At 40.5% G+C, this 14,531-nt stretch overlaps 1 protein-coding gene across 1 annotated transcript; it reads left to right on the top strand.

The window, feature by feature from the left end:
- Positions 1-1,192: 1,192 nt before the first annotated feature.
- On the top strand, positions 1,193-11,342 carry LOC311038604 (B-cell receptor CD22-like; the record flags this gene model as incomplete). Its single annotated transcript, XM_084048176.1, has 8 exons — positions 1,193-1,300; positions 1,868-1,929; positions 4,003-4,392; positions 5,365-5,688; positions 6,388-6,672; positions 7,745-7,832; positions 8,319-8,358; positions 11,103-11,342. Exons 1-8 carry the CDS (start codon positions 1,275-1,277, stop codon positions 11,340-11,342), a joined length of 1,455 nt encoding a protein of 484 aa, XP_083904302.1. The 5' UTR covers positions 1,193-1,274.
- Positions 11,343-14,531: the final 3,189 nt, after the last annotated feature.

Below are 14,531 nucleotides of genomic sequence, written 5' to 3'. Positions count from 1 at the left end.
AATGTACTTATACTTTTACTTGTACTTTAAGTATTTTTCAAAGCATGTACTTTGGAATACTTAAGTATATTTAAAAGCAATTACTTTTTTACTCTTGAGTAACATTTTGACTGAGCTACTTTTACTTAAAGTGGAGTACATTTGACCAAGGAGTATCTGTACTCTTACTCAAGTACTGGGGTCGAGTACTTCGTCCACCTCTGCCAATCGGGTACATATCCTGTCAGCAGTGTGTGGTGATTTTCAGCAGTTAAAAGTAGGGTAAGGGATTTTCTCTGGTTAAAGTAAGTGTTAAATATCTAAATTCTGATAGTACTCATTGCTACAGAGTGTTTGTTCAATAACAGGAGTCTCTTATCCAATCACGATAGAGAACTCAGTCAGAATACAGATTAAACAAATGAAACTGGAAGTAATGACACAAAGAAATGAGCAGACAAAATTGGAGATGGAACAAAAAATGAAGCTGATCAATGTGTACTCCTGATTGGCTGAAATGTTGTCACCTACCTGAATTTTTTTTTTTTTTCTTTTTCTGTTTATCGAAGAACTGGAGACCCCTGTGACTGAACAAACACTATAGCAATGATTACTATCAGAATATAGTGCTTAACCTTTTTTATCACCCTACATGGGCCAAATATGTTCGCATAGATGCCCGACAAAGCCGGATGCACCACGGTGGATTCGAACCCACAAGTGCTTTAACCTTTTAACAAAAACTTTTGTTTTCACCAAAAAAAATCACAACCTACATCTTAAATGCTTTGTACCAGAAGCAGATTTCCCAAATAGCCTGTCTACTCCAGGTCTCAACACCTGTTATGAGATTGTGTGTTTGTTGGAGAAGAGATCTAGTATCAGTCAATGCATCAGATTCACAAAACAATGTAAAGGAATGGAAATTGTAGGTGCCAACATTGGGGCCTCTCTCATGGCAAAAGGTAAAAGTTTGGACAGTGTTCCGAAAGCTTTCCATATTCAGCGTACAATTACCTGATTGTGGGAGTATTTGGCCAAGCTTAATAATTTACCTCAAGATAAACTGGTGCATCATTTTCTAAAGTGTGATTCACACACATACAGCTCTGCACCCCTGGGTGTTGCCAAAGGGGAAGCTGGTCATCTGGATGTCGCACTCTTATTTGTAAGTCGAGGCTTACCAAACAAGGCTTTATTTTTCTGCTTCATTCTTTGACTGTCAGTGAGAGACAGGAAGGGCAGGAAAGAGCCTTGAATTCAAGCCTACTGTGGGAAGTACTACAGCCTTATTTATGTGGTACCACATACCTCTTACCAGGTGAGCTGTTATCCTCTTTAACAGTGATGGAAAAAGTAAAAACATTTTTACTTAAGTAAAAGTATCAATACTGGCATGTAGAAATACTCTGTTACAAGTAAAAGTCCGGAATTCAAAATTTACTTGAGTAAAAATACAAAAGTATTGCTATTCAAAATATATTTAAAGTACAAAAGTAAGAGTACTCATTATGCAAGTTTTCAAATGTATAATGATCTTTTGAAAAATAGCGGATCTACAAACTCACTATGCTGTGAGCTTGTAGATCGGCTGTTTTCAAATGGCCGAAATATATAGGGCTGAAGTGGTTAATGCATGTTTTGTAATAATTATCAAAATCTACAAAGTAACTAGTAACTAAAGTTTTCAAATAATTGTAGTCGAGTAAAAGTATAATATTTGCCTCTGAGATGTAGCGGATTAGAAGTAGAAAAAATACCTCAAAAAAGTACAGTACTTGAGTACTCTTTTACTATTTAAAGCAAATATTGTAATCCCAGGCTCATAGCCCTTTCATGGTTCAGTAAATGCTATAACAAAAATAACAAGTATTGTGTTAATTTTCAGGTTTATGGCAGCACTGTATGTGAAAGCCTTGACAGGCTTGTTAATCGTCTTCTTACTGTCTGGTGAGTTGTACATTATAAATAACATTTGAAATAGGCTCTATTCACAGCAGCCATATTATGAAGACATTCACAGGTGTTACCAATGATACTAATGAAGGCTCTGTTCCATTCTGGTCAAACAGAGTCACGGTAGGTGCTGATATTGTGCATGTTGGCTCACTGGAAACACTCTGTTACACCTGTGATCTTTGGGTCTACAGTTGGGGTCCAGGGACCCTCATGGGCTTCCAAATGGCCCCTTACAGGTGTGTAACTCTGACCCTTACGGGTCCATTTGGTTCCATTTGTACACTCTCAGAGTTATGGGGGTCGTGGAAACCACTGTGCAAGACTAAATGGAACAGAGCCTTCATTAGTATCATTGGTAACACCTATGAAGGAAGTGATCATATGGCTGCTGTGCATAGAGCCTATAGACAGGTTTCCTGTTAGTAAACATTGAGAGGAATATGACCGCGCAGCTGCGGGGGGAAGCCTATGGGTGCGTTTGGAAATTACGCACCGGAGCACACTCGCCTATTAGTTTGTATAGAGCATCGCAGTTGCACAGAATCCGGGTGCCGGAAGTAAATACTCAATGCATTTTTCCCATTGACTTTTCCAAAAATATTTATATCAATGAATTTAAGCCTAGAATCAAGCCATCCAGGATGCTGGTGAATCATGACCATAAAACCTTTTTTTCTGTGATTTTTTAAAATTTTATATTTAATGATATGATATACTATGTTTAATAAATACCCTTTGTTTTGCCGTTTTCAAAAAAGTTTTTTCACAGAATCAAACGTTTTATGGTCATGATTCACCAGCATCCTGGATAGCTTGATTCTTGGCTTAAATTAATTTATATAAATATTTTCGGAAAAGTCAATGGGAAAAATGCATTGAGTATTTACTTCCGGCAACTGGAAGTGGGCGGGAACTGCGACGCTCTATTGGCCAGTGCGCTCACTGCCGCTCAGGGCTGTATTTTCGAACGCGCCTTCCACCCCCAGGCATGCGCAGATTGCGCATTCTGCTCTGTGATGACGTCGCTCGGAAACCCGTCTATTGGCAGCTCTATATCCAGTCACAGTACAGGATCTTTTACATTCAACATGATCCTTGCAGCAGCATACTAACAATGTTTCAATGGTATTCAGGGGTTCCTAACCCTGGTCCTCAGGGTCACCCCATGTAGGATGAAATACCAACATTATGTTTGTAATAAATATAATCTCAACAATATGATCTGTATATATATTATTAGCAGTGGTGGAAAAAGTACTCAGATATTTTACTTGAGTAAAAGTAGCAATACCACAATGTAGAAATACTCTGTTACAAGTAAAAGGCCTGTGTTCAAAATGTTACTTGAGTAAAAGTACAAAAGTATTGGCATCAAAATATACTTCAAGTACCAAAAGTAAAAGTACTAGGATGTTTGAAAATAGCAGATCTACAAGCTCACAGTAGATCAGCTATTTTCAAATAGCCTAGGTATAAAATAGGGCTAAAGTGGTTAATGCATGTTTAATAATATCATCATTGGCCTGGGCCGCAGCGTGGCGGTCCAGGCACCCTAGGCTGCAATGCCAGCCTGACAGCGTGTCGCAGGTTCGACTCCCGATCCCGACGACCTTTGCTGCGTGTCACCCCCCCATCTCTCTCCCCATTTCCTGTCAGTGTACTGTCATCTATCAATAAAAGGCAAAAAGCCCAAAAAATATCTTTAAAAAAAATAATAATATCATTTATGTCTGAAAAGTATCTAGTAACTAAAGGAGTAAAAGTACAATATTTGCCTCCGAGATGTAGTGGAGTAGAAGTAAAAGTATTGTAAATTGCAAATACTCAACTAAAGTACAAATAACTCAAAATTGTACTTAAGTACAGTAAAGTAAATGTACTTAGTTACTTTCCACCACTGATTATTAGCATTATTGTGTATTGTGGTACACATTTCCAGACTCCTTGTGTTTTTTCATATTCCTTAAAATGATGTCACCTGTTTTCTGAGACATTAGCCTTATTTTTTCACATCAGCCTTATTTTTTCACATCTTTTATTCTGCCACTGAAATTTCCCCCTCAGGTATACATCTTATCTCATCTGAAGAGTTTGTAGCAGACCTATTAATTACAACACCAAAGACCATGGAAGCATTAAGTGGCTCATGTATCCAAATTCCATGTAACTTCAGCACCAGAGACACACAAGTGCGGTTCATAGGAGACACCTTTGGAGTGTGGATGAAGACCTTTCATCAGTTTAGTATGCATCCGGAAAGTGTGATCTTCAACAGTAGTAAAACTGTTAATACCTACCAAGGGGAGATCCCTGGAGACCTCCGCCAGAGAAACTGCACCACCATCTTTTACAATGTGACCACTGATCATGCAGCTGTTTACTACTTCAGAGTGGAGAATGACGCATTCAAAGCAAATGCTGTTCCAAATGATCCTTTTGAGATGACAGTTATTGGTAAGAGAGTTTTTCCCCCCTCCTTTTCATTATTAGAATTGTATACAATGTTATAACAATACTGGACAACTGAAAAATAGTTTTCTGGTTTAAATTTATTTTCACCAGAAATCTTGTTTAAATGTATGAACCAACTAGAGAAGTTTGAGAAGAGGAAGTGAACGGCTTCATTAAAACCCCAAGTGGAGTTCACCAATGTCTCAACAGTTGTACAGTAAAATCCAGAGTGTTAATTTAACTCTGAGAATGTACAAATTGACCCATTAAGGGTTTCAACAACTTCATGTGAGTGAGCATGAAGCAATGGAAGTCATAACATGATGTTTGTTCAGGCAGACACTTCCTGGACATTTGTATGTTCACAACAACGATACCTGCTGATCGATTGTTGATGGTGTTATGTGCATTATTGTAACTGTATAGTATCACTGCCTGTTATTTTATAGGAGGTTAAGACCAGTGCTATACCATGCATTAGACATTTTGTAGAACGTCTATCATCCAAATACTCAGGCTTAGGTGCAAAAGCAGCCATATTATGAAGACATTCACAGGTGTTACATGATACTAATGAAGGCTCTGTTCCATTCTGGTCAAACAGAGTCAGGGTGCTGATATTGTGCATGTTGGTTCACTGGAAACACTTTGTTACACCAGTGGGTCTACAGTTGGGGTCCACGGAGCCTCATGGTCTTCCAAATGGCCCCTTACAGGTGTGTAACTAACCCTTATGGGGGTCGTGGAAACCATTGTGCTAGACTAAATGGAACAGAGCCTTCAATTAGTATCATTGGTAACACCTGAGAAGGAAGTGATAATATGGCTGCTGTGCATACAGCCTATTGAGTCAACCAGTGACCTGTATATTATCTCCTCTTTTTAAACAACACCCTTCCTCCTTGTCTGTTAGTTTTCTGACTATAATTTTACAAATCAGTGCAACACACGTACATGTTTTTAAACTTGCCACAGATGATCCTCCATCCCCCAACACGACACATAACATCTCAAGTGAGCAGAAGGAAGGTGACATTGCTACCTTCACCTGTTCGGCCATCACTCCTTGTCCCGCGTACCCCCCTGTCCTGCGGTGGAACCCCTCACGGGATAATGACACGCAGACACGGCTAGAGGAAAATACAGACCGGACCATTACGGCTAGATCACAGATGACACTCACACTCGCAGAAGAGCACGATGGTGTCATTGTCAGCTGTTCAGTTCAGTACCCTGTCAACGGAACAGAAAGCGACTTCAAAATGACAAATAAGACGTTGCTGCGTCTAGATGTTAAATGTAAGACGTTTTATGATTCTCTTTCTCTCAACGCGTAACACTTAAAGTTAGGGTAAGTGATTTACTTTGGTTAAAATAAGTGTTAAATAGCTCTATATTCTGATGGTACTCATTGCTATAGACTAGAGTGTTTGTCCAGTAAAAGGAGTCTCCCATGTCTCTCCAGCTCTTTATTAAACAGAAAATGCATTTTCAGGTCAGGATACCAATATCCAATCGGGATAGAGAACTCAGACAGGATATAGATTAAACAAGTGAAACTGGAAGTGGTGACACCAAAGAAATGAGCAGACAAAATTGGAACTGGAACACTATAAAAAGGAAGCTCATAAATGGATACTCTCTCCTGATTGGCTGAAATGTTGTCACCTACCTGAAAATGAATTTTCTGTTTAATAAAGATCTGGAGAAACATGGAGACTCCTGTTACTGAACATACACTCTATAGCAATGATTACTATCAGAATATAGAGCTTTAACCTTTTAACAAAAACCTTTTTGTTTTAACCCAAAAATATCACTTACCCTACCTTTAATAATATGTTAATGCTATAACCACGTTATCATATTTTTGTTGCATATATGTTGCTCATGGAGATAGCCACCATCTCCTCTATTCGCTCTCATTCATCTCCCCGCACAGAATCGACTGAAAACGCCATTTATTCCACCCATATTCCTCTCTCAAATCTTCCACAGACTCCCCCAAGCGGACGTCGGCCTCCGTCAGTCCTGCTGGTGGTGTGGTGTCAGTGGGTAGCTGGGTGAACATGACCTGCACCAGCACAGCCAAACCACGGGTCCACAGTTTCATCTGGTTCAAGACCAGCAAAGACGGACCCACCACCACCAACGTGTCCGTTGGATACCTCTACAGCTTCAATGTGAGCTCTGCGGATGATGGTGGAGCTTATTACTGTGAGGCCACGAATGCTCTCGGCACTCAGCGTTCACCTGAGATTCGGATTCATCTGCCGATTGAAGGTAAAACCAGCAGTGGTGGAAAAAGTACTCAAATGTTTTGCTTAAGTAAAAGTATCAATAGAAGCACTCTGTTACAGGTTAAAGTCCGGAATTCAAAATGTACCTGAGTAAATGTACAAAAGTATTGGTATTAAAATGTGCTTAAAGGTAGGGTAAGTGATTTACTTTGGTTAAAATAAGTGTTAAATAGCTCTATATTCTGATAGTACTCATTGCTATAGAGTGTTTGTTCAGTAAAAGGAGTCTCCTTGTCTCTCCAGCTCTTTATTAAACAGAAATTGCATTTTCAGTGCTCTCTCCTGATTGGCTTAAATGTTGTCACCTACCTGAAAATGTACTATATTCTGTTTATTAAAGAGCTGGAGAGAACCCTGTGACCGAACAAACGCTCTGTAGCAATGATTACTATCACAATATAGTACTTTAACATTTTCAACAAAAAAATATGTATACCAAAAAATATCACTTACCCTACCTTTAAAGTACCAAAAGTAAAAGTACTAAAATGTTTGGAAATAACAGATCTGCAAGCTTGTAGATCTGTTATTTTCAAATAGCCTAGGTATAACAAGTTAAAGTGGTTAATGTATGTTTTATAATGTAATAATGTATATCTGCAAAGTAACTATAGATCTAAAGTTTTCAAAGAATTTTAGGGGAGTAAAAGTACAATATTTGTCTCTGAGATGTAGTAGTGGAGTAGAATTAAAAATACAGAAAATTGGAAATACCCCCAGTAAAGTAAAAGTACCTCAAAATTGTACAGTACTTAAGTAAATGTACTTAGTTACTTTACACCACTGAAAACCAGAGTATTCTATGTGGAATGGTGGATGAGATTCAGGTTCTATTGTTGGATACAGTATGTACAGCCCTAGTTTTAACCTGAGCTACATTACATACTGTTTAGAATATACAAAAATGGCCATGTTGCAGTAACGTTAGTAAAGGTAAGGGTTAAAGGTATGAATTTGGCATGGTCTGGTCACAGGACATTTCTCTTTCTATGTCTGTCCATTCAGCAATGCATCATCATAAAGAATGACCCTTTGCTATACTCACTTTCTTAAAGGATCAGAAGACCCCTCTGTATCATCTCTTGCTATTATTGGAGTGCTCACTGTGGTTACTTTAATGATCTTCCTGGTTGTCTTCATTTGGTAAGTGTGTAACACTGTTATGATAGGCTCAGACTACACATTTAAAATACAATGTCCACATACGTATATACCCAATGTCCATTCCAGGGTTTGAAAATATGTTTTGTCATGCAATTATGTATACATTTACCCTGAGGCTAAATCGTGTCACCAACTTTAACCATAATCAACCAAGAAATGCCCTACGTTCATTTAATTGACCAAAAGTTTATATTTTGGACTAAATCTGGGGGGGGGATTTAGAAAAGTTGAGCATGGTATAGTGCAGGGAGGCACTGACAGGAAAAGAGGCTCTGACTTGACTAGCTGGTTCTGGTTCTAGGGAGCCTAGGGAGGACAAGGGAAGATCATGATCTTGGTAATGTTAGGATTACATCACTTTCACTGCATGTCAACTCGTCCCCTCTCTTTCTGTTCACTCTTTAATCCCAAATGTTTTGTTGTTGTTGTTTTTTTCACCTTTAATGGTAAGTTAATGTCTTTCAGGTGGTTGCATTCAAGACGTTCAGTTGTACAACAGACACAGGTTAGAAAGATACAGTTTGATATACTTTTGACACAAATCTGACGTTCCCGTGGCTTTTCTCCATGGGAAATAACAATTATCTGAATAATAATAAACTTTATTTATAGTGCATTTATCTAAAGAAGGTAGGTACTTTAAAAAACCTATGTGCTGTTATTTGAACTGTACACAAATAAACTGAAGATTGGTTTGTAATTGCGACCACTGTATCGCTATTACTGTTTACTCTTCTTAAAGGAGTAGTTGACTCAAAAAAATATTTTTATTATTTTCTATCAATTACACACCCCATCACCCCATGAAGCCTTGAATTCAGAGAAAGTGTTTTGTTTTTGTCACATTCCTGAGCCAATAATTTGATGAAGCACTCTGTTACAAGTAAAGCAATCTCGTTCAGTAGGAGACTCTTTGAGTGGGTGCATTTCGCCTTTCTGACATGTCGCCTTTCTGACGTTAACGAACCCTAGACCTAACCCTAACCCTAACCGCACGCGGAAGCCACTAGTCGGAGTGGCGAGATGTCGGAATGGAAGGAGCACCCCTCTTTGAGTCTCTTTGAGTCTGCTACCGCAGACAGAGTGTCATAAAATGATTGGCTCAGGAATGTGAGCCAACACCGGTTCCTATTTATCAGTATAACAATGAAAACTCTTTTTTCAAGGCTTTAAAGAAGCCAATACCATGACATTACCATACCATTTTACATATTGTTGCTGTCCGGCAGGAACCAGCTAACTCCATTTTGACGCTTTTGCATTTTTTCCCCATAAATCAGTGCTATTGAACACCCGTTACGTCTGTGTGTTGGTAAAAAAAAATATTGAACCAATGAAAAGTATTAAAAAGCGCTTCTGAAAAAAGCAGCTAACTCCATTGGATCCTCAAACTTTCTGCTAAACCAGCTAACTCCACCAAAGGGGGGTGGAGTTAGCTGGTTTTGCTGACTCCAGGCTCCACCCCCTTTTGACCTCCAACCTTGAGAGCTTGGATATTCACACGGCGGCCATATTGCCATTAAGTCAACTAGACCATACCCGGTCGGCGCAGCGCATCCGTGGGGGGATATGCGCACATGATCTGGCAACCCGGGAGGCAGTTCGTCCCATAGCTGGGCAGCCCCGTAACCATGGCGACAGTGTTTGAAACAAAAACGCTAATAAGAAGCTGAGATTTGATGAAATTGAAAAACGGGCTTCACAGTTGCGTTCAGATGGTAATGGTCAATGGCTGTGTGCAAAATCAGAGCAATTGGTCCAGCCAGTGAGGAGAACCGGGTATCTTCACTCACGTACTCACCACCACTACAGAGGTTACTAGAATTATAGTAGGACTAGACCATACCCGGTCGGCGCAGCGCATCCGTGGGGGAGATATGCGCACATGATCTGGCAACCCGGGAGGCAGTTCGTCCCATAGCTGGGCAGCCCCGTAACCATGGCAACAGTGTTTGACACAAAAACGCTAATAAGAAGCTGAGATTTGATGAAATTGAAAAACGGGCTTCACAGTTGCGTTCAGATGGTAATGGTCAATGGCTGTGTGCAAAATCAGAGCAATTGGTCCAGCCAGTGAGGAGAACCGGGTATCTTCACTCACGTACTCACCACCACTACAGAGGTTACTAGAATTATAGTAGGATAGTAGGATAGTAGGATAGTAGGATGAAATGCCACCCCAGTTGCCATCCCAGTTGCCACAGCAACGCAATGTTAAATTCCAAAATGGCCGCCGTGTGAATATGGACTATTCAGCTGTTCTTATCAATGTTGAACAAAACCTGCTGAAAAACTCCTGAAACATTTGGAGCTGGTTTCTGCCGGAAAGCAGAGATATATTTCTTTTTAATATTAATGTTACATTATGATTCAAATCTTAGTGTTTTGCCAATTATTTTGGGGCCCACTTGCAGTATAGGTTCTATTCACAGCAGCCATATTATGAAAACATTCACAGGTGTTACCAATGATACTAATGAAGGCTCTGTTCCATTCTGGTCAAACCAAGCCCCCAGAACCCAGTGCTTGCATTGAAGCGAAATGGACATGCTGGCCATTCGTAGGTACTGCAGCTTAAACGGAATGGGGCCACTGTGCGAAAACTGTTTCGACCAATGGGCTTGGCTCACGAGCTTGCGCACACGCTTGCGCACAGGGACGCGCACCTCTGTGACGTAAAACGCGTCACTTCTGTGACGCAGAACGGATCACAGTGGCCCCAAATAGGCTACGCCCATCACACTTTACAACCCGGAAGAAGGGGTGAATTCGCTTCACGCGCTGGGTGAGCAACTCAATGCAAGTGGACGGGAGGCGATATCCGGTGCCCTCTCTATTATTTTAACTCTATGGGTCAAACGGAGTCAGGGTGCTGATATTGTGCATGTTGGCCCACTGGAAACACTCACACCAGTGGGTCTACAGTTGGGGTCCAGGGACCCTCATGGGCTTCCAAATGGCCCCTTACAGTTACGGGTCCATTTGGTTCCATTTGTACACTCTCAGAGTTATGGGGGTCGTGGAAACCACTGTGCTACACTAAATGGAACAGAGCCTTCATTAGTATCATTGGTAACACCTGTGAAGGAAGTGATAATATGGCTGCTGTGCATAGAGCCTATTATTTTGGGGCCCACTTGCAGTATTCTCACGGCCCACCAGTGGGCTTAGAATCACTGGAACACATGACATGATTTTTTTTTAACACATAATGTTACTCACTGCTTTTCCACTTCATGCGTTCAACAGAGACAACTGGTTGGGGTGCCAGCCGGTCAGAATGTGGACGAGGACATCCACTACGGCGAGATCGACTTCTCCAAGATGCAGTCCAACAGGGGGTCAGGGTCGCGGGTCACGGAACCAGAACCGAACACAGAGTATGCAGAGGTCAAAGCAGGACAGCGCCGTGCACACACTAGCTCCAATGTCACAGAGACCGCCAACGAGCCAAATGATGATTTATATGCCCAAGTGAAGAATCACTGATTGAAGATAACGTTGTCAATTACAAAAGTGGTGGGTCTAATCACACAACTGGTTGGTTAGGTGTGGTAAAACACTTAACCCATTAAGACCTGAGGCCGATTCTAAAAAAATCTAAAACAGTTTTTTGAAAAAAACATAAAAAATATCTCAAAATATTTTGTTCCAGGGACCCCCCAGAAACAAAGATTTGAGTTACAAATCTCGCTCTAAAAATATATGTTCAAAGATTTGCACACATGTTCACGATTTAAAAAAAATAGCAGATCTACAAGCTCATGCACTCGCATGCACCGCGCTATGAGCTTGTCATAGCTATGACGCTAATAGCTATCTGCTATTTTTGCAGTGTATGTCACAAGGAAAACTTGAGAGAATATCCGCTTCCATTAGGAGAGATTGAAAAATACATGAAAATACATTACGTTTAACCACTTGAACCCCAGTATCCCTATTCTGGGGGGAACATTCGCCAAAAATAGCAGATCTACAAGCTCACATCTGTGAGCTTCAAGACCTGTTATTTTTGGTGTAGATATTTGGTGTACCGTAGTTTGAAAAAATGAACACACAAGGTACAGTGCAAGTCCCTTACACCTATGCGTGCGGGGTCGAACCAGTGACCTCTGAGAGACTGGTCAGCCTCCCTAGTTGAGGCTAACCTGACACTCCATGCATGGCTAAATGTATTATTTAGAGATGGCAAATGTACACAACAGATAATAGTTATTATAATGCATATCCAAGATAAAGTAATCATGAGAAAGAGACACTATCAGAGACACTGAGGATTGTAATCCTGTGTCATTTAGTAATAACACGGTTTCCCCCTAATGTGAGTGAATGCACAAAGTCCCTACACAAGCTGTGTGTGTGTGTGTGTGTGTGTGTGTGTGTGTGTGTGTGTGTGTGTGTGTGTGTGTGTGTGTGTGTGTGTGTGTGTGTGTGTGTGTGTGTGTGTGTGTGCGTGTGCGTGTGTGCGTGTGTGTGTAAAAAGTCATAGGAGAATGCACAGATGGAATCCATAGTGTGGCAAATTAGTATTTAACTACGGTACTTTAAACTTGCTGTTTTGGGCATGGGTTAGGGTTATTTCCGTTTTTAATTGTTCCGTATTTGTTTTACAAACAAAAGTTGCCTTTGTGATTTCTGTTATCTGATATGTTTGTTCCGCATCACTTTGCCTGTGAGAGCATCTGAATGGAGTCATGTTCAAAAGACTTTTGGGTGCCATGTTTCATACGTACATCCGTCTATTTGTATTATTTCAAACCTGAATTATGAAGAACCAACAATGTGTCCGAGTTGGAGGTTATTTATTCATTGCACTGTAATAAAAATTCTCGACACATTATCTCTGTTCAGTCTGCCTTATTGGTCCAACTTTTACACATGACTTGTGTACCAGAAAGTTGTGTTTATAATATCAGAGGTAAATATGCTGTAAAAAAAAAAGTGGCAAAAGGTCTTCATTCACAACACCTTTCCGGTACATACTACAACTGTCAGCAGTGTTTTTCAGAAGTTTAATGCCTCGTGCCAGAAGCAGATATTCCAGGAACTATCCCATAATAATAACACAATAAGCCTGCCTTCTCCAGGTGCATTACTGTTTTGAGAGTGTGGGTTAGTTCGAGCAGAGATCTAGTATCACCCAATGCATCACAAAACAATGGAAAGGAAATTGCAGTCAGCAGGTGTCAACATCTCTGTAGCAATGCAACACATTGGTTTTCCGCTCTGATGGCACAATCATCATAATGGTTTCCATGTTAAATTATTATTATTTACATGTTGAAATGTTTTTTTTTAAATAGTGCAATTAGCCAATCTGCAAGCTCACAATGCTGTTTGTTTTGACCGGAAATCTGGATTGAATTTCTTAACCATTTAGTTAGTTTGAGAAGGGGAAATGAACAACTTCATTAACCCCAAACTGTCTCAGCGGAGTCCGTTCGTGTACCAACAACTGTTGAGACATGCACACAGTTGCACAGTAAAATCCGGAGTGTTAATTCAACTCTGAGGGTGTAAAAATCAACCTTAATATAATTGGTTTCATTTTCTGGTGAGTTGTACAATACATTTGAATTGAAATACAGTAAAAAAGTGCATTTTATATAATATTCAAGGCAGGATTTTATTTTCAATATTATCCTTACTAATAGACTCTATGCACAGCAGCCATATTATCACTTCCTTCACAGGTGTTACCAATGATACTAATGAAGGCTCTGTTCCATTTAGTCTAGCACAGTGGTTTCCACAACCCCCATAACTCTGAGAGTGTACAAATGGAACCAAATGGACCCTTACGGGTCCATTTGGTTCCATTTGTACAATCTCAGAGTTACACACCTGTAAGGGGCCATTTGGAAGCCCATGAGGGTCCCTGGACCCCAACTGTAGACCCACTGGTGTAACAGTGTTTCCAGTGAGCCAACATGCACAATATCATCACCCTGACTCTGTTTGATCAGAATGGAACAGAGCCTTCATTAGTATCATTGGTAACACCTGTGAATGTCTTCATAATATGGCTGCTGTGAATAGAGCCTAATATACCAAGTGGGTGGCCTTGTGTGGTTAGTGTCCCGCCCTCTAACTCGGGAGGTCGGGGTTCAATCCCCCAGTTGGGTCATACCAAAGCCTATAAAAATGGGACCCAATGCCTCTCTGCTCTACACTCAGCATCAAGGCTTGGACTGGGGGTAAGTCCCTGTGACATGTACTTGCACATCAAGCCACCTCATGCCACAGAAACAGGAGATAAGACCCCTGTCCCATGGGTCACATGCCTCGTCAAGGCTACCTAACAACAATGGTTCAATGGTTTAGTCCAGTGGTTTTCAACCTTTTTCATGCCAAGGACCCCTAAATTGATATACATTTGGCCGCGGACCCCCATTTGAAAATATTTTGAGCCAGGGACCCCCAGAAGCAAAGATATCAGTTAATTTTCGCTTAAAAAAAATATATAAATATTCAAAGATATGCACACTTTTTCAAGGTTTTTCAAAAATAGCAGATCTACAAGCTCATAGCGCAGCACTCGGTGCCGCGCTATGAGCTTGTATATCTGCTATTTTTGAATAGCCAAAGCTAAGTGGTTAACAATGATTGTGACGCTATGTGAACTCATTTCGCTGGGGACCCCCTGGTACTCCCTCAAGGACCACTGGTGGTCCCCGG

Source organism: Gymnoscopelus microlampas (assembly GCF_963454915.1).
Source record: "Gymnoscopelus microlampas genome assembly, chromosome: 22".
In the NCBI taxonomy this organism is placed as follows: domain Eukaryota; kingdom Metazoa; phylum Chordata; class Actinopteri; order Myctophiformes; family Myctophidae; genus Gymnoscopelus; species Gymnoscopelus microlampas.
Note: the sequence above shows the minus strand (reverse complement) of the source record. Positions and strands in the feature narration are given on the sequence as shown.